The sequence below is a fragment of the Sphaeramia orbicularis genome, chromosome 15 (genome assembly GCF_902148855.1).
Source record: "Sphaeramia orbicularis chromosome 15, fSphaOr1.1, whole genome shotgun sequence".
Taxonomy (NCBI): Eukaryota; Metazoa; Chordata; class Actinopteri; order Kurtiformes; family Apogonidae; genus Sphaeramia; species Sphaeramia orbicularis.
The window spans coordinates 18,007,448-18,026,977 of record NC_043971.1 but is presented as its reverse complement, the minus strand read 5'-3'; the positions used below and the strand labels follow the sequence as shown (position 1 = coordinate 18,026,977).

Sequence of the window (19,530 nt, the reverse complement as noted above, 5' to 3'; positions counted from 1 at the left end):
AAAGAACCAGTTCTCGATTCCCATCCCTAAATATAACCATAATATTTTTGAATAAAAGTATATTTATGTCATCCCCTGTTTTGATGCTAAAATCACATAAATTGTTGGTTTATCCCTTTAACAGCATTTGCAGGATTTTAAAGTTGCAGTGTGCATGAAAGTGTAAAAAAGTCCATGAGCCCTCAGAACAGTAGTGATTTTACAGTGTGACAGCCCCAAGCCCTCGCACACTTTCTGTGAGCACACATTGAATTCTGTTAAATCTGAGAGGGTGAACATCTGTACTCCAAACATGTCCTGGCAGCTCTGTTACGCTGCTCTATTGATCCGCAGGGAAACATAGAACAAGACCGAAGGTTCCACCTCATCGACCTCAGTTCCTCTGTCTTCACTCAGTCACTCGGGTGAAACACAATATGTGTGTGTGAGTGTGTGCTAGAAACCACTTTAGGCTACTCTCATGCACACTCTCATGCACACAGACTGCCCAGTCCTAAATCATCATCCATGACATTCCAGCCTTTGAAATACACTGCGGTATGGGGGCATGATATGATAGCAAATAAAGCCCCTGTCACACTGCATTATAAAGCACATTGCACAAAGTGTCACTTTTCTGCTGACGCTGGAGTGTAAACACACTTATGCACACACACACACATATATACACTCTGGTTGCAGCACAAAAATAAAACAGGACACCCTCTAAGGCACCGTTCAAACAGGAGGGACATAAGAGTTGATGAATGAGAGCTGTGGTTTAGGAGAGGTTTCTGTGCTTATGTCGATTTGACAAAAACTGGTGTGAATTAACGTCTTTCTACTCCTTCCTTTAGAGATGAATTGTATGACATTGCAGAAATATGTGTTATGTGTGTGTATTAGTGCATCTTACATTTTTGCACTATTTACTTTTTTACCTTAATAATGATGGGGGTTTTTTTTGTTTTTTTTTTCCAGTATTCCCTTTTTGCCTGTGTTCATGCTTTATACATCTGTTATCTGTTCTCTACAATGTATCTTAAATATCATATCAAATTATATATAATTTCACTCTGTATCCTAATGATAATACAAATTCAACAACCTAACCTGTTTCTTGAAATTTTAAATTATGTTATTAACAAATAAAAGCCACTTATTATTTTTCTTCATTTCATTTAGAAAATGTGTGGAGCTTTCTGGTAAAGTATGAATAAAAATTATATTATTAATAGGTACACAGAAAATAATTCTCATTGAGTAAGTGCAATAAACACAAGCCTGAAATGTCAGTATGGGCAAAATACACAACGCAACATTTAATATTCTTTAGATGTGTTTGAACAAGCAGTGACAAATAGAGGTATAACATGAACACAGGTTTATTAAAATGCAAATATGGAAAACACTGAAGTTCAAGAGCCTGTGTTTGTTTTGATCATCCTACTGGACGTCAGTGGCTCTGATATGGAAACTCAGGTCATTGCACTTGTCATGATATTTGTTTGTATATTTTGCAGAATATAATGTTCAGGTCCATGCTAGATGTTTGATACCAAAACCACTTTAGTGTGAAAGAAGTAGCTCCTCTTTCCACTATTACCTCATTCCTTCACCTCCATGTTTGTCTGTGGTTCCTGCCTGCAGAAGAATTCCTTCGACACTGACACAATGAGATAAACAACAGCATAAAAGGAAGAAACTGACATTTTCTATCATCATCCATTATGCAAATCAAGACACTGACAAGAGATCCTCCACCCAAATATTGAGTATGTGCATGTGGTTTTTTTGGAAGTGTGTATTTTCACACTCAGGATGAGCTGGGGCTTGTGTAAGAAGCTTTACAGAAGAGACCAAAGCACGGCTGACAGCGGCAGGGGATTAGCTCACACCGAAGAAACATCCATGAAAAGCGTGTGCGTGTGTGTGTATGTGTATTTGTGTGCACGGCTGATGTTTGGCATTAGGAATGTGTCATCATAAAACAACAACAGTTTTCTCTCTTCTTTAAACAGCTGGATGCGTCTATCTGCCAGTACTCCTTATCTTCTGCGTACATCTGCTTCATACACAGTTAGCTGCAGGTCATTTGAAATGCTGCGGAGTCTAAACCCTCTCTCCAGACTGGCTGCTGTAATTGGACCTGTGTAGTATGATAGCAGGGGAGATATAACCAGATAAACTTGGCAGAACATTTTCACAGTTTACAGTGTGTTGTAATTAAGCCAATGCACTTAGATGGCCAGCAGATAGTGACACAGGTGGGCAGCAAACTGAGCCGAAAAACAGAGAAACACAACAAATTACAAACATTTAATCCTCATCCAGAATACTGACACAAGTACTGAGTAACCAGTGTCTAGAAATTAAGCAGGAAGTTCTCAGGTAAATTCATCCAAAAATTGCATTTCAGGTTCAGTGTGTAAGATTTAGACATGGTTAAAAGGATCCTCAAAGACCTAAACAACAGAACAACAAATAACTTTTGACCCATTAATCCTATCAATTTATTTAATTAAATGAGGTAAAATGCAGCTTCTCAGCTCTTCAGCAGTATCAGACCTCTCTTATTTGGATGTTCAGAGTTTCCGTGGAAACACTGTCATCTCCTGCAACATCGATTCACCCTTAAAACCTATGTAGTTTGAAAAATGTGACTTGTTATGTTCCGTCAATGATATATTTTTTGCAGAAAGAACTCACTTTTTCTGAAGTTTCCCTGTTTTAATATGCTAATGTATGAATTTACTCTGAGATTTTACCAGCATCTATGTTATTGAAAAAAATTAAATATAGGAAAATACCTTATTTTTACTGAAAAAAGCAAAATACTGCAGATAATTTTATGATAAAGGTGGGGAATCAGGTTAAAAATAGGCCAAAATTCATTAACACCTTCAAATCCCTTTTAAAAACTCACTTATTCAAGATTGCTTTTAATGTTTAACTGTTTTATATTTATATACCTGCTTTCTGCACCTGCTTTTATCTGTTTTTAATGTGTTTGATTTCTCTTTTTATCTGCTGTATCTAAAGTGTCTTTGAGTTCCATGAAAAGCGCTATACAAATAAAATGTATTATTATTATTATTATTATTATTATTATTATTATTATTATTATTATTATTATTATTAAGAAGTCAAATGTTTTCATCAGTATAAAATCACACACAAAAATAAAAACTGTTGTGTTAGAATGTGCCCTTCCATGTTACACCACCATGTGTACATGATAAGGTGAATTACTACTGCATACTAGTGTGAACCAGGCTTATTTTCCCCTTCACTAAACTGCTCATAACTGAATAATTGAATAAATACTGAATCTGGGGACCTATTTTTTCACTGTAGTGGAGAGTGACAGTTTGGTGCCAGGGTTTAGTTTGAATGTGTGTGTGTGTGTGGGTAATATTATCATCATTTTTTGGACAAAATTCAGGAAGTTATAGAAAGCTTTTGTTTGCCATTAAGTAAAAGAGGAGTTAAAAAAAAAAAAAAAAGAAGAAAAACAAATGAGCTATGGGAGCACATGGAGAGCGAAGGAGATTTTTTTTTTTTTTCAGAAACACAGTTTGGTCCCTAGGCCACCCACTAGCTGAGTGGTTAGGGTTCATGTCACCTGGACAGAAATGCCCTGAGCACCCTGAGTGGCCCAGTTAGATTCACAACCAGCCAGACCATTTACTGTCATTTCTGCACTCTGCCTCAGCCTGTAAGAAATGAAGGCAAAAATGCCAAGAAAAGAGAAAAGCACTATGGTCCCTCACTAAAACACTGGTTATGTCGGTAGGTCATACAAAGCACACACACATACACACACGCACACACACAATACCAATGCAAAACTAAAAGGTAGGATAAGCCAAAGACGAAGCACTCCATCTAATTAGGCCACCGACTGGTAAAATATTCCAGTCTGGCTTGTTTCGCTGTTGATGACGACGTAGCGTAGACGTAAACTTAAGCTAATTACCCTTAGCTTTGATCAGATGCATCACTGAACATTCACCTAATGTTTACAGCAGCTGTCTTGTGGTTCAATTGAGTGGATTTCTTAGCGGTGATATGACAGAGTAATAACGTGTTAGGTGAGTTTGGTTATTTTCACATTTGGTTTTAGGAATATAAAGCAAAAACGATATAAAGTGGATGTTTGATCCATGGTTCGGCTTCATGACAGACTTTAGAGATGTTGTAAATGGATCCCAACACTTCAAAATGTCAGTTGTCTTCCAAAACAGTAATTTGGTGAATGTTAGATCTCGTAATTTGCTAAAGATAATCACAGGTATCATCTAATTGTTATGTTAATGTGTTCATAGAAGAGTTGTTTATTCAGAGAACCCCTCAAAGACCCCTTGGTTGTGACAGCCAGAGACTGAGAACTTGCAACTTTAGTAAGCAAATCATTGTGTCAACTGATGAATTAGAAGACCCTCCCTTGCAAAAGAGATGGGACTTCCTGGTTAAATAAAGGTTAAAAAAAAAAAAAAAAAAAAAAGCATATATTACCACAGTAAGAGTCAGTTCCACCAACTAGTAGCACTAACTGACAAAAAGGATGAATATAGGCCATAATTTGAGTTTTGTTGGCAGTTTGATAATACTGTGAAATGAGCAGAAGAGTGGACAGTTGTCTTGGCCTGCATTCTCCCAGTGCTCTTCCAATTTGAAGTGTAGAATCTTCAAAATTAAGACTGGCACTAACATGAACTGAGCCTGGCAGGTTTTAAAATGTTTTAAAGGGGCCATATGTAGTATTTCTATATTCAAATATTACCAAAATGACCTAAAATATCATTAAAGAGTTTAGAATAGAGTTATGCCAATGTATTGGATTAGAGAGAAATGGACTATATGGTGATATTTACACTAATGGGCCGGGGGATTTGTGTGACCACTAGAGGGAGTAGTGAGTCACTCTCCCATGGTGAGGAAAACTAAAATCACCAAAGTATCATAAAATGACCAGATGGGATGAGAACCACTAAGAAACAAAGAAAGTGACAAAGTGATTAAAGCTAGAAACATCATCACTGGACACAGCTCTGAATGAAAAGAATGGAGTTTGATGATGAAGTGGCAGTGTTTCTTCTACATGGATGAATTCGATTATGAAGCTTAGGAATAGAGCTGGGTATCATGGCCAATTTCCTTCATTGATTTAATTTTGATTCATACGGTTCTGAATCAGGCGACACGGTGGTGCAGTGGTTAGCACTCATGCCTGGGACCTTTCTGTGTGGAGTTTGCATGTTCTCCCCGTGTCTGCGTGGGTTCTCTCCGGGTACTCCGGCTTCCTCCCACCATCCAAAGACATGCACTGATAGGTTAATTGGTTAATCTAAATTGCCCATAGGTGTGAATGTGAGAGTGATTGTTTGTCTCTATATGTTCAGCCCTGCGATGAACTGGCGACTTGTCCAGGGTGTACCCCGCCTTCGCCCCTATGTAGCTGGGATAGGCTCCAAGCGACCCCCATGACCCTAGTGAGGATAAAGCGGGTTCAGAAAATGAATGAATGAATGAATGAAGGTTCTGAATTGATTAATCACGATTCGATTCGATATCAATTTGATTCAGTATTAATTGATTCAGATTCATTCAGTGATACCAAAGTACAATTTTTAGCTGTAACCTGATTATTTGACTACCGCAGCCATGCAACACATCAGTACTGGTATCAATATGGACATTAGAAAGGAAATAAATATGAAATTTCAGCAGTAAATAACAGAATGTGCTCTAAAATAATGAACAGGACGTGTTTCTAGAGTAGCTCCGAACGGACGTCTTTGTGATCTTTATTCTGTTTTAGTGTTAAGGCACATTACTGTCATCCTGAGGAACCACTACCCATTTTGGCCCCCTGAAACATGAAATGTTGGGCCCTTGATACAAGAAAGTCACTGAAAACAATCTGTCGGTCGGAGATGGAGGTGTAGAGGGGGGGTAGTGGTCCGTGATTGTCTGAGCGGGCAGTGGTCAAAAGCGGTCCGTGATTGTGAGATTGAGATGCGAAAGATGGAGCCGGTCATACCTACATGTCCAGGTACTTGTGGTCCTGCTCTGACAAATCTATCTCATCCACTATTAATCGATTACGCAAAATTAAAATAAAATCTGTCTAAAATCGATCAAATAATTTTTTTTATCCAGCCCTACTTATTAAATATAGATATAAAATTATTATGTGATGTCATTATCTTACCTAAGTTGTTGATCCATGGTTCAGACTAAACTTTAGTTGGACGATTCCAAACAGATCTTTAGTGCAGCTATTAACAACACAAACAGAGCTAAGCTAACAAAGCTATAATGTAAACTATCAGCTGACACAGCATCTGAAGATTATAAGACAGTGTTATTTTGATCAAATGTAAAAACAAGTGGCTATGACTTTTAGTTTGAAGGAGAAAACTTGATGATACATAATACAGATGTGTGTAAATAATGAGCTTTATATTTTATTCAGTGCGTGATACAGTCTGTGGATATAATGAGTTCTGGTATATGACTTCTCTGTGCTGTTGAAAGCTTTGAATATAAAAATACTACATGTGGCCTAACCCCTTTAATATAATGCAGTTACTAATCCAGTAAATATAACCTAAATCCATTTATGTATTTTTCTACTTTATCTGCGCTTTACTATATCTGTCATTATTTGACATATAGACCCCCGCGTCTGGTCTGACTCTGTACCAACTAATTATACACAGCCGTCTACGCCAGCTGTTATAGCTGCTCCTCAAAGGTATGACAGCTTTAATGCAACAATTACTGGAGAATTTATAACTGCCTGAAAAGGTTTTGCTCAAGTATACATGCATAAACATAAGAAAATAAAGAAAAACCGACAGGGGCACTAATTAGGTCTTTGTAGTCTGTAAACAAAACACAGCAACCAGTAAAGTGCAGTTTACTTACTTGATGAAAGTTGTCAGCCGGGGGTGTATCTGTGACCAGTGATGCTTCCTGGCTTTAACTACCCGTATAATACTACTCGTGTTCATAATACAGCCTTTTCTTTCTTGGTGGTCTTCTGTTTATGCAGTTCTGACCCCATGGCCTGTATTTAAGTGTGTAGAGAGCGCTTGTGTATTAGTGTGTGTGATGTTGATGTCGATGTTAAGGCAGGCCCCAAGGGTATGATGGTTAGGTCGGGGCAGTCCATTTAGCCTACTCACCCTTGTAATTATTCAGCATCAGTATCACAAGAGGACACATACACACAAGCAACAACACACACTAATGCACATGGAAGAGGGATGGGCAGAGTCAGAGAGGGGGTGTCGAAGATTACAGTGGTTAGTGCAAAGTAAGTCTGAATGCAAATGGTTGCGCTATCGACCTGTTAATAGACAGGCCCGCTACATGTATGTGTCAGCAATCAGAATGTGTGTGTGTGCATCCTCACTGCTCGAGGCATGGTGAAAGGTTAATTCAGGACTGTCGCTGGTCGGGACTACGCTCACATGCTTCACACTCAGACATGAACATGCACTCACCCCCAGCTCTTCTCATCTCCCCTAAAGGATATTGTCCCCGACTTTTCCTCACACCTTCCACCCAAAATTCACACAGGCAGTCCTCGCGTACAGTAGACGCACACACAGATTCTGCCCTGAGCTGCTCTGTCGGTTTAATCAGATGAGGGGGATGAGGAGGTCAGGGCCTGGAACATGACTCACAGATCTGCTCCCTTAGCAGCTGCCACTGCTGGACTGCGTTTACCTGGCACACACCACTGTTCAAGCAGAGCGTCAAGGTCACCTCTATATCCACACCAACACTTCTGTGCACGTTTTCATCCTCCCGTATCTCCCAAACAGCTACATGTGTGGTCTTGGGAAAGATTATTGGATTAGTTTATTAGCAGCCCTCCACTGGCCCTAAAGGACAAACACACTGTGACCTTTTACTTTCCTTCTTCACTCCAGTTCTGCAGCTTCTCCTTCTCTTCTTTTACCGTCCTTGCCCAAACATTTGGTGCATCCTGATTGTTCCTAGTTGTAACAGAGAGTAAATACGATATGTGGCGTCAACAACTTTACTGTAAAACGAAGACTAGTACAAAATGTACTGTATGTGTGAAATCCCCCAAATATAAAATCCCATGATTCATTCAACTATCTTATGATTCACTGAGTGTTGTTGTTCCCATAGAAACAGCCCTGGGGACATTTTCTAAATAAAATGGCACACAACAACGTGTTAGGAGGGATAATGCATCTGCTGCGACTCTGTCTTGTTTGTTTTGTTGTTTCGAGTATATTGAGGTAAACATCAAGACAGAACAAGTCAAAGATGTAGTTCTTGCGTCTTAAGTGCAGAGACTCTTTCCATTTGGTTACGAGTGAAATAAGACAAAGAAAATCTGTGTATGTGTGGGTTTTTTTTAGCTTTTTCCAAATGTTTTTGAATAATTCTGTTCAGAAAAGTTACGTTTACTCACGAACGCAAACCCTTTGGTCATTCGTCTTGAAAAAATGCGTATGGTACAGGTCAAAGGTGTCAAACATGCGGCCCGGGGGCTAAAACCGGCCCGCCAAAGCTTCCAATCCGGCCCGCAGGATGAATTTACAAAAGTGCAAGTTAGGGCTCAAACTCAAAAACATCATAATAAACTATAAATAATGACAACACCAATTTTTTCTCTTTGATTTAGTGCAAAAAACCATTAAATTATGAAAATGTTTACATTTACAAACTATCCTTTTAACAATAAAATGTGAATAACCTGAAGAAATATGAACAACCTGAAATGTATAAAGAAAATTAAGCGCAATTTTAACAATTTTCTGCCTGTTATTAAATGTTTTGTAACTTTGTAGATCTGATCTGTAATGCACATGTATAAATGATAAGTCGAGGCAGAATATTGATAATAAAATTGCACTTATCTTTCTTAACAAATTTCTTTTTTTTTCAGGTTATTCACATCCTTTTTGTTTGGATAGTTTGTAAATGTAAATATTGGCATTATTGAATGTTATATTTTTGCACTAAAACAATTTGGAATTGTCATTATTTATTGGCTATCATACTATTATTTTACCACTGCAGATTAAATTAGGCTGAATGTGGCCCACAGAAGAAAATGAGTTTGACACCCCTGGTATAGGTTGTGCTTGTATGGTCCGTGCCTCCTTGTTGTTACCTGTCCCTTCTCTGAGAATAACACAGGCTATCGGAGTCGTGCCCTCCCACTCCTCTGAGAGTCCAAAGTGCTATATGAGTCCTGACAGAGCAGACAGGGTGTAGAGGCCAATGTTTTAACAGCCATTACCGGGATAGGTGCTGACAGCCCTGGTGCCTGTTCAGCCCTCCTCCCTCCGCTTCAGCTTCCGAGTGTGTGTGGGGCAACGCGCCAATTAGGACGTGAGTGGAGGAGTGGCATTTTAACAAGGACTTAGATGAAAAATGGAGGAGTTTGGGCTGTGTTGTCATACCAGACTGGCACTGACAAACATTTTATTTTGACTTTACTTTCGTCTGCAATTTATTTTGCACTTGAGCCTAGTCTGACAAAGATCACACTGAGGGAAAACTATGCATTAAAATCTGAGGGGACGCAAAGGTAAAATTTTGCTTTTCACTGTTTTCAGTGTTGCGGATGATACATGATTCCCTTAAACCAGTGTTTTTCAACTGTGGGGTCACTTGGAATTCAAATGGGGTCACCTGAAATTTTTAGTAATTGATTAAAAAATTAAGAAGAACTTACTAATAAAAAATATATGGTGAGTTGAGAGAGCCTGTCACAATACATAAGACATGACAAACTGTGAAGCTGAAACTGAAGCACTGTGGTTCTGTTTATCTGTCAAATGTTCATTGTGGTTGGTTTCAGATGCTGCAGCTCTTTCAAAATTCAGTTATTTATTGCTTGTTCAGTATTAATTGTCAGCCTTGCAAATCCAAGCTGGATTGACTGTACATATCCTGACCAAGGAAAATAAAATTCTCATTTTGTGCAGTAATCTACACCTGGCTTTTCTGCCCCCATCCATAATAATATACATTATATAGACTAAATGTCGTCTAAAATTAACGTTTATTTGCATCATAGTATAGCAAACTATTACATGATCAAAAACTAATTAATTTTAGCAATGAAATATCTCCTTTCTGGGGTCACCAGATATTTGTGATGTTAAAATGGGGTCACTAGCCAAAAAAGGTTGGGAACCACTGCCTTAACCCTTTATAGGGCATTGACATACTCTGAAATTCAAAATTTCAACCATAGTGTTATTGGACATCGTCATCTACCTCCTCTTGCCATAAAATGTCTATGCAGCACTTGCTAAAAAGTAAACACATGCAATAAAACAACTGTTATAAAGTCATAAACTGACAAAAATTTCTCATATTTGCTATTTACAGCTTCAAAACTTCTATAAAACATCTTTGAATCACTGTATAGTGTTAAAAAAAAAAGCAATATTAGCCAGTGCTGTGTTTATTTATTTAATTTCCCCTTTTTTAAAATGTATTTATCTATTTATTTTATTTTTATTTATTTATATACTATTTTTTGTATTTTTTGTTCTCTTTTCCTTTGGAGGATCTGGGATCATGGGGTGGGGGGCAAGGGGGGAATGAGGGGATCTACTACATACATTTACAGAATTTGTGATTTGTATGTGTTTAAAAAAATGTCAATAAACAGATTTAAAAAAAAAAAAAAAAAAAAACATGCTTCTTGACCTCACTGACCCATGGGATTATGTTTATGTGTTTATGTTTACGCATTTGGCAGACGCTTTTTTCCAAAGCGACTTACAGGGGAAAACCAATTAAATCACTCAATCAATCAAATTTTATTTATATAGCGCCAGATCACAAAAAAGTTATCTCTTGACATTTTATATATACAGTTGGTCAAAACTAGACTCTAAGTCAATTCTACAGAAACCCAACAGAATCCTCCTGGAGCAAACACTTGTGACTGGTGACAGTGGCGAGGAAAAACTTCCCTTTAACAGGCAGAAACCTCGAGCAGACCCAGACTCCTGGAGGATGGCCGTCTGCCTTGACCAGTTGGGGTTAAAGAGAGAGAGTAGAGAAGGGGAAAAAGAGAGAGCGATAGAGATAGGGACTGGGGGAGAGGGGGAGAAGGGGGGAGTAGGGGGAGACACATGGAGGTGGTTGAGGATAAGTGAGTGGTGATGATGAGGGCAGGGAAGAGGCCGGACCACCGCAGCAGGTCCAGAGATAATCGTGAAAGAATCTGTGGTTGTCCTGGGAAAAACCTTATTAGAATATTTAAAATGGAATGTTTGAAAGTGCTAGGACAGGAGGTGCTCTCGGAAGAGCTGGGTCTTCAGGAGCTTCTTGAAGATAGGCAGGGATGACTCTGTTCTCGAGTTGGATTAGCTTCATATTTAATGTTACCGGAAATTACCAAATATAGTCACTTCCCCGTTCAAGGGTTAAAGATCTAAACAGTCACCCTTGACCAAAACTCCTGCTAATCTAAAACATTTAATAACTTTCAAACCTGTAATCCTGTCAATACACTTAAATAACTGAAGTAAAATGCAGTTCTCAGCTTTTCAGTAGCATCAGATATGACCCATTTGGACGTTCAGTGATTCCATTGCGAACATGGAAACATGTCATTTTCTGCAACATTGACTCACCAATACAACCAATGTGGTTTAATAAATGAAAGTGGTTGAAGACACATGTTTTAACCTTTAAATTTACTTTGCGTGTTTGTGAACATCTACATGAACAATTAAATATGGGAAAATCATTGCTTTTGATGGATAAATGCAAAGAAAAAAATAATAAATGGTGGTAAATCATTGAGGAAAGGACAGATGTAGAGAAAAATTCAATTGGAAGTCAGCGTTTAAGTAGTTCTGGGTGTTTAAGGGTTTAAAAACATACACTGGCAGCATCAACACATAACAATAATGAAAAAGCTGCACTTCAATCAATATCCATTATACGTTAAAAATGCAATTAACTTTAAATAACACAAAGCACTGCTATTACACAAGGACTAAAGAAACATTCCCAATGAATGTCTTCCAACAAATAGACAAGAAAACACTACAAGTCTCAAGAGAAGCACTAATCCCAACTTTTGCAATTTTTCGCATTGATTCTAAAACACAAACTGGATTTATTAAATTCATTTGATATATTGCCCAGTCATTCTGGCAGCAATAACACAAAAATTCTGCAGAGATGAGACAGTTATATATTTTGTCTGCGTTTTGTTTGTTTTTTTTGTTTTTTTTTGTTTATATGTGACAGAAACTAAATAAATGAGAATAATCCTAATACTAATTTGATCGTGTTTTACAAAGATCAGCAGCAAGATTATTCCAATTTCATACGCTTTAAGATCCCCTCTAAATTTGATTATATAAAAATGCTTCCTCAATTAGATGGAGGTTGTGTGGCATGAGCTTCAATCCAACTTATCTCTCTTTTAATTAAATGCGGTATGTTGTTTCATGGCGATAAAGCTACAGAATGCAGTCACATTGCCTGTCATCATGAAAAACAATCGGCAGCTCAAGATAAAGGCCAAATCCACAGTAATTACTGCACCTTAAACATGGGGGGTTTATGCTCCTATCTTTCTCCTTTGTTTTAATTTGGGGAACAGCCAGATAGAAGGCATAATAGACAGCCGGAATTATGGGGAGATTGTGAAACGGGATTATTGGTTAATGCCGCACATAAAGCTTTCATTTCCCGTATAAGGACATTCTTTTCATGGCGGTAGAAGAATAAAAGCATGGTTACAGGGTACTATCTCTGCACATTTGTCTTGATACATTGAGGACTTATTTATTTTGTTATCTACACTGTATTAAGAATGGCATGAGACATGGATTCACAGGTAAATGAGATTACTTCCCATGGACTGAGCATGGCAGAAACAGAATATCTTCCTCCCAGTGGGTTGGATGTTCCCTGTAGTTAAAGAGCCCTGTCTTGTCGAATCTGCCTGTGTCTGAGACAAAACGAGTCTAACAAACTCTTTCCTGTGTTTTGTTTTCAGCCTGAAGCAACACCAGCAGTAAGCCACCGAGACAGTCCACTCGGAAAACATGATGAAGAGAAGACATGAAGACAGTGATTACTGGAATAAACAAGTTCAGAAAGGAGGACTCGGATCACAGACTTAAAAAGAGTATAAGAAAGTATTAGAAAGTAACTTTTTGCGTGTATGTGTTTGTGTGTGAGTATCTGTATGGGTGTCGCCGGCATCCACGTATGCATTCGGGGATCATTGTGAGTTTTTATTTCTATCTTTGATGTAAAAAAAATATATCTCTGAGATTTATTGAGCACCTAAGTGTTTGATAAAAAAATTCTCGACACCACCAGCCAACCTGCGGCTGCATGTTGCCATATAATTCCTATGTGAACCACAATCCTAAATTGAACTGATGTCAGTTGTTGCCTACAGTGGTAATAATCATTATGGTGATCATTACAGAGCAACAGTAACTAGAACTCTCTACCTAGCAGCATCGCGAGTGCTCTGATAGTGACTGTTGTGAAATGTTCACACCGTTTAGTTTAGAAGTTATTTATTATTTGTCAGTATATATTGTACATGTGGACATGCAACACGCACATCCGAATTAGCCCACCCATCACTAGCTGAACATGCAGGAACACACAGCATACTGCAGACTAGTAGCAGTGGGCGCCAGAGGAGCAAACTCGGGGGGGTTAAGTGCCTTGCTCAAGGGCACATCAGCCAACAATTTCTCTGCTGGTTCAGCGGCCTGTGACTGACTCCTACTAGGTCATCAGCCACTTCTCCAACCCTCTAAGCCACGGCTGCCCCTACGTCAACGTCCTATGTACGGTAAAGTAAATTTGATGATACACGTTCACTAGGGCGTCTCAAAAATCACTTTTCTCTTCAGATCACGGTGTTATTTAAAACACTTAACCTCCAACATGATAATAGCCCCCCCTCAAAAAATTTCAGCAAAATCCATCAACGTTCGACCCCCCCTACCGCAAAGTATGCAGGGCCCATCAAAAAACGCTAATTTTAACCCAGAAAATCACATATAATGAGGTTTTAAGTGTCCACAAATTGCTTTTTCTGGTATTTTACAGTGTCCCTGTAATATCAACTTCATAGGTTATTGTGTCAGGTGATATATAAGTGAAAATAAGGTGATTTTAAGATAAAATAATTCAATTATAGGCTAAAAACTTGAAATAGAAAGAAGTTCAGAACAGTAAATCTAGTTGAACACAGTGTCTATTTTCTTCACCCCCTTTTCAGCAAAATACAGGTTTTAGTTAAAGACAAATATAGCTGAACACTTAACTAATAAGGTTAAATACAAGATTTAAGGTTGCATAAATCAAAGACTTTAATAATGACATGGTTCTGATAATCTGGACATACTTTTATACATGTGCATTTCACAATTTATTCACATATTACTCGCTCTGTAGTTTCTCTTCCATTTCATTCTTAGTAGCTTGATTCTGTGGGAACCAGACACTAAGAGGATGTTCCCTCTATGGCAGGGGTGTCAAACTCATTATAGTTCAGGGGCCACATTCAGCTAAATTTGATCTGAAGTGGGCCAAACCAGTAAAATAATAACATAATAATATAGAAATAATGTCAACTCCAAACTTTTCTCTATGTTTAAGAGCAAAAAAAAGTTAATTTACATTATGAAAAGGTTTACATCTGCAAACTGTCCTTTCAAACAATGTGAATAACATGAATAAACTGAAAAAATAAGTGTAATTTTAACAATATTATGCCTCAGTTTATCATTTACACATTTACATTTTAATATAAAAAATACCCAAAACATTTAGTAACAGGCAGAATCTTGTTAAAACTGTACTTACTTCCTTTAAAACATTTCAGGTTTTTCATATTTGTTCAGGTTATTTAACTTTTTTGCAAAATTATACTTTGTTTTAGTGTAAATACATAAAAATATTTACATTTACAAAGAGAAAGATTTGGAGTTGACATTGTTTTTATGTTTTTATGATAGTATTTTACTGGTCCTGCCCACTTGAGATTGAACTGGTCTGAATGTGGAACCTGAACTAAAAGGCTTGTTAATATCTTAGTGTAATTTTTGCATTTCACAAATTCATTCCAAGGGCCGGACTGGACCCTCTAGCAGGCCGGATTTGGCCCCCGGGCCGCATGTTTGACATCTGTGCTCTAGGGGCTCCATCCATGGCTGCACTCTCATATTCACACCTACAGGCAATGTAGATTAACCAATGAACCTATCAGTGCATGTCTTTGAATCGAACCCAGGACCTTCTTGATGTGAGGCATGAGTGCGAACCACTGCACCACCATGTCGCCCGAGACAATAGCCCTCATTTCTCTGTGCTGTGGCTCCTCCTCCCACTGCTCTGGGGGTGCTTCCAGCCAACTGTCTTGCCATGGCTGCTTTGTTTTCTATTGGTACTTCTTTATCAAAGAGATTTAGTACCACAAGAGACTCAGTCAGGTACCACATGTGATGCAGTATGGATGTCTTTACTTTAGGCACTTTAGTATCCATTTAGTATCTATTAAGTATGGTAATGCATTTAAAAACAGCATTTTTTGATGTTTTTTGACGGGCCCTTCATACTTTGCAGGGGGGGGGGTCAAACGTTGACGGACTTTGCTGAAATTTTTTTGGGGGGCTATTATCATCTTGAAGATTAACTGGTTCAAACAACACCGTGATCTGAAGAGAAAAGTGATTTTTGAGACGCCCTAATGTTCACTTTCAGACTCCTCCAGACCTATACTCAGGCCCACGCTTCCAAATCCAAGGACAAATAATCACCCGATAACCTCAACCACCATCAACTGCACACATTTACATGACTTAAAAACAGACTTTTTTTTGGTTTGGATCTTGTTTTGTCTACAAATGTAGTGTATTAATGTCAGTTTTCTCAAATGCTGGATATGTCATTTTTGAAACCCAGCTTTTCAAATATTCCATGCAAACACCTTGAGATGTGGCATGATTGCAGTACTGCTCTAAAGTAAGGGTCTGTGCAACTTTGTGAATCATCTACTTGTTGAAAACATTCCCACAGCACTGAATACTGATGTCAGATGCAGCCAGGAGGTGACAACTTTTCTCCTCTCTGTTAAGACAGCAACATGTAGATAAGATTTTTTTCTATTTTTCTGTTGCTATGGCCAGAGAAAAACCTCATTCCCAACCCATGTAGCAGCCAATGTACAATACAACTGGGATGTAATTCAATGCATGCAAAATGTAAAACGTTGCATTCACTTGCCTTTTGAAACCTATTGCTTGCGCGTTTTGGCAATAGCGCTGCTTCTTAGTGATAGCTTCGTAATGCATTACTGCATATGCTTGCACCTGATCTGAGTCACACTTTCATAGTAAACAGGTTCCTTTTCACCACCTATTTTATTTATAGAAAAAAGAAAAATGGTGTAATAGCCCAAAAAAGGTGACACAACACTATAACACCCCTTGTACTGTCCTAAGGGTGTCAGTGAAGTGAGTTTGATTGTTGATTCGTCACACACACTTTACCGTTGTTGCATCTCAAGTCTAAGCAGAGTTTTTCTCTATGAGGCATAAATGCTGGGAAAAGGGTTCAAAAGTACAGCACTAGAGCTATCCTCGGGTTTTTGGGGGGGCAAATTCTTTTTTTCTGTTGAGAGGTAAACATTAAAAAACCTCATTCTGTCCTTTGTTTGTTTCACGAGTAGAGTGAACTACAAATAACCTGAATGGAATTGTTTTTTTCCTGTGAAGAAATGCAAAGGAGTAATAATTTTTATGCAATCATAGTGTAATATTAACAACCATCACAATGTCGTTTTGAAGTGAAATAGCCGAATGGAATAAAGAAAAAAAAATATTTTGTGTAAATAAGCATTAGCTGCAGGTGAAGTTTGTGTTTTAAAAAGTGCAGGAGTTTTGTATTTATAGTCTTTATCTGCAGTGAGCTACAGGGTGATAAGAGAAAGGTCTACTTTTAGGCGATTATTAAAAAGATAAACAGTTCTTCAGTCTGTCAGGTTTTGAAAAGGGTAAACGTTTGGGACAAAACTCATCCGGAGCTGAGGAGTTGGTGACAACGGACCAAAATCCAGCTCTAACCCGAAGCGCGCAGACGACAGTGAACGATCATTCTCAACTGTTTTGTTCAGGAAAAAAAAAAAACTACAATCACAACAAAGACTGTCGCTTCAGAGGAAAATCTGATATAACTGTTTTTCCATGACGCAGGACTACAAACTGTTGGATTTTAAGATGATGTCGAAATTACTGACCCTCTGTTGTTGTAATGCTGTCAAAATGAAAAAAAAAGACAAAAATTCATTTACCATTTTTAATGTGCATTATGACTGTTTTGACGATTATTTACACCGACATCTTTCTTTCCAGCGCTGTGTGTGTGTGTGTGTGTGTGTGTGTGTGTCGATATGACAGTGTGAGCAGACAACAACTGTGCCATGAGTCACATATTTTAACAGATGTTACATAATATATGACAGAGCTGTATCTATGGGTAAGAGTTCTCTGATATGATTCTTGCGAGTGGGTGTTTGTGTATGTGAAGCTGTCAGCTGTAGTGGCAGACTCACTGTGAGCTGTAGACCAAGAGCACATCTGTAAACACACCTAATGATGAACACCACAAAGAAGAAAACTTTTTATTGATTTATTTATGTTTTGGGCAAATTTTGCTTTTGTTTTTTTTTTTGTTTTTTTAGTCTTTATCTGATATCTGTCAACATAAACAAATTCAACCTCTGAATTGCTGTTGTACTGACATGTTCACATTTACATTATTCATCATGTTATTTATTTTCTATTTACCTGTAATGAATTTATAACTTTTTTTTTTTTTCATTCTTTTTTTTTTTTGTCTTTGCACTGTTACACAAACCCCAGGTAGACTCTGTATTTCAACACCCGGACATAAACATGATGTAAGCTATAAAAAAAAAAAAAAAAAACTCTCACATGTCACATGAATGGGTATTTGCATTTTTTTTTAATAACCATGTATAAAGAGCTAATTTAGTGGTCAACTTAATTCTTCCAAATTTGACTTTAAACTGCCACAGATTGGACAGGAATTTCAACTACACAGATTCCAATCAATACTGCATAGTTAAGGCCAGGATGCACATTATCTTGATATTTGAAAGGGGGAAAAAATGCACTTAAAAATATATGGTTTACATAAAAATAACTTCAATTCTGTCATTCAGAATCAAGTTCTCACTGGGCTATCTTTACTTCTCTGTTACTCAAACCACATAATTACTTCCAGTAATCTAAAATGCAGTAATGGAAAAAAATTTTTAGACCACCAAAACTCATCAAAAACAGTGGTTATTCAATCAAGTACTAACTCCTCTGTGTATCATGTGACTAAAACAGATAGAAAAGAAAACATGGAATGCCTAAAAGCACTGTTTTTGGCAGTATGATGCCATAGCTATTGATGTAAAAACTGAAGTAATTTTGGTTATAATCAAGAAAACCATGGAAAATGACTAGATATCACCTCTGAAATTAAACTCTTTTGAGCTATTTTTGTTGTTATCATTGTATTTGTCCAAACAAATGTACCTTTAGTTGTACCAGGCATTAAAATGAACAAAAAATTGAAGAAAACAAGGTTGGGCTTATAATTTTTTCCATGACTGTATATAAAACAACAAGACTGATCTCATGAAATCACATTGTATATCATGCCAGTTCTTAAGGCATTTGGCGTGCTATACATACGCATTTTTGTCCTTTCATGTGTTATTCAATGCCATTTGGTCGCATGTGAATTTACGCCAAGATCTCCAGTTCACGTAACTGTAACCCCTTACCCTAACCCTCGATGTGTGGTATTTGACGTGGCATGAACATACAGTCGCGGAAACAATTATCAGACCACCCTTGTTTTCTTCAATTTCTTGTTCATTTCAATGCCTGGCACAAATAAAGGTACATTTGTTTGGACAAATATAATGATAACAACAAAAATAGCTCATAAGAGTTTAATTTCAGAGCTGATATTTAGCCATTTTCCATGGTTTTCTTGAAAATAAACAAAATCACTTCAGTTCTTACATCAATAGCTATGGCATTGTACTGACAAAAACAGTGCTTTTAGGCATTCCATGTTTTGTTTTCTGTCTGTTTTAGTCACATGATACACACAGGAGTTAGTACTTGATTGCATAACCATTGTTTTTGATGACTTTTGATGGTCTAATATTTTTTTCCGTGACTGTACATGCGGAAAGCTTATAATGTGTACAGATAACACACGTGTATATTTGCGCAATTTCATGATGTCACATTGAAAACAACCTCCTGTCCTTGATGAGCACCTGATTCCTTTGTACACGTTTACATTTTGTATCTTTTGACCTGATGAAATGCCTACTACCAATAGTTTTCTTCAAAGTAAAATATGCATGGATCAGCCATAACATTATGACCACTGATAGGCAAAGTGAAATTAATGTTGATTATATCAGTACAATTGGACCTGTCAGTGTGT

The 19,530-nt window shown here is 37.6% G+C and overlaps 1 protein-coding gene across 1 annotated transcript in view; it reads left to right on the top strand.

Moving 5' to 3' along the window:
- LOC115434423 (zinc finger matrin-type protein 4) overlaps nucleotides 1–13,858 on the top strand; it is a 114,526-nt gene extending 100,668 nt beyond the window's left edge. The window contains exon 7 of the mRNA XM_030156365.1: nucleotides 13,019–13,858. Coding sequence (XP_030012225.1) covers nucleotides 13,019–13,040 — 22 coding nt within the window. The 3' untranslated portion in view covers nucleotides 13,041–13,858. The remainder of the gene's footprint in view (nucleotides 1–13,018) is intronic.
- Nucleotides 13,859–19,530: the final 5,672 nt, after the last annotated feature.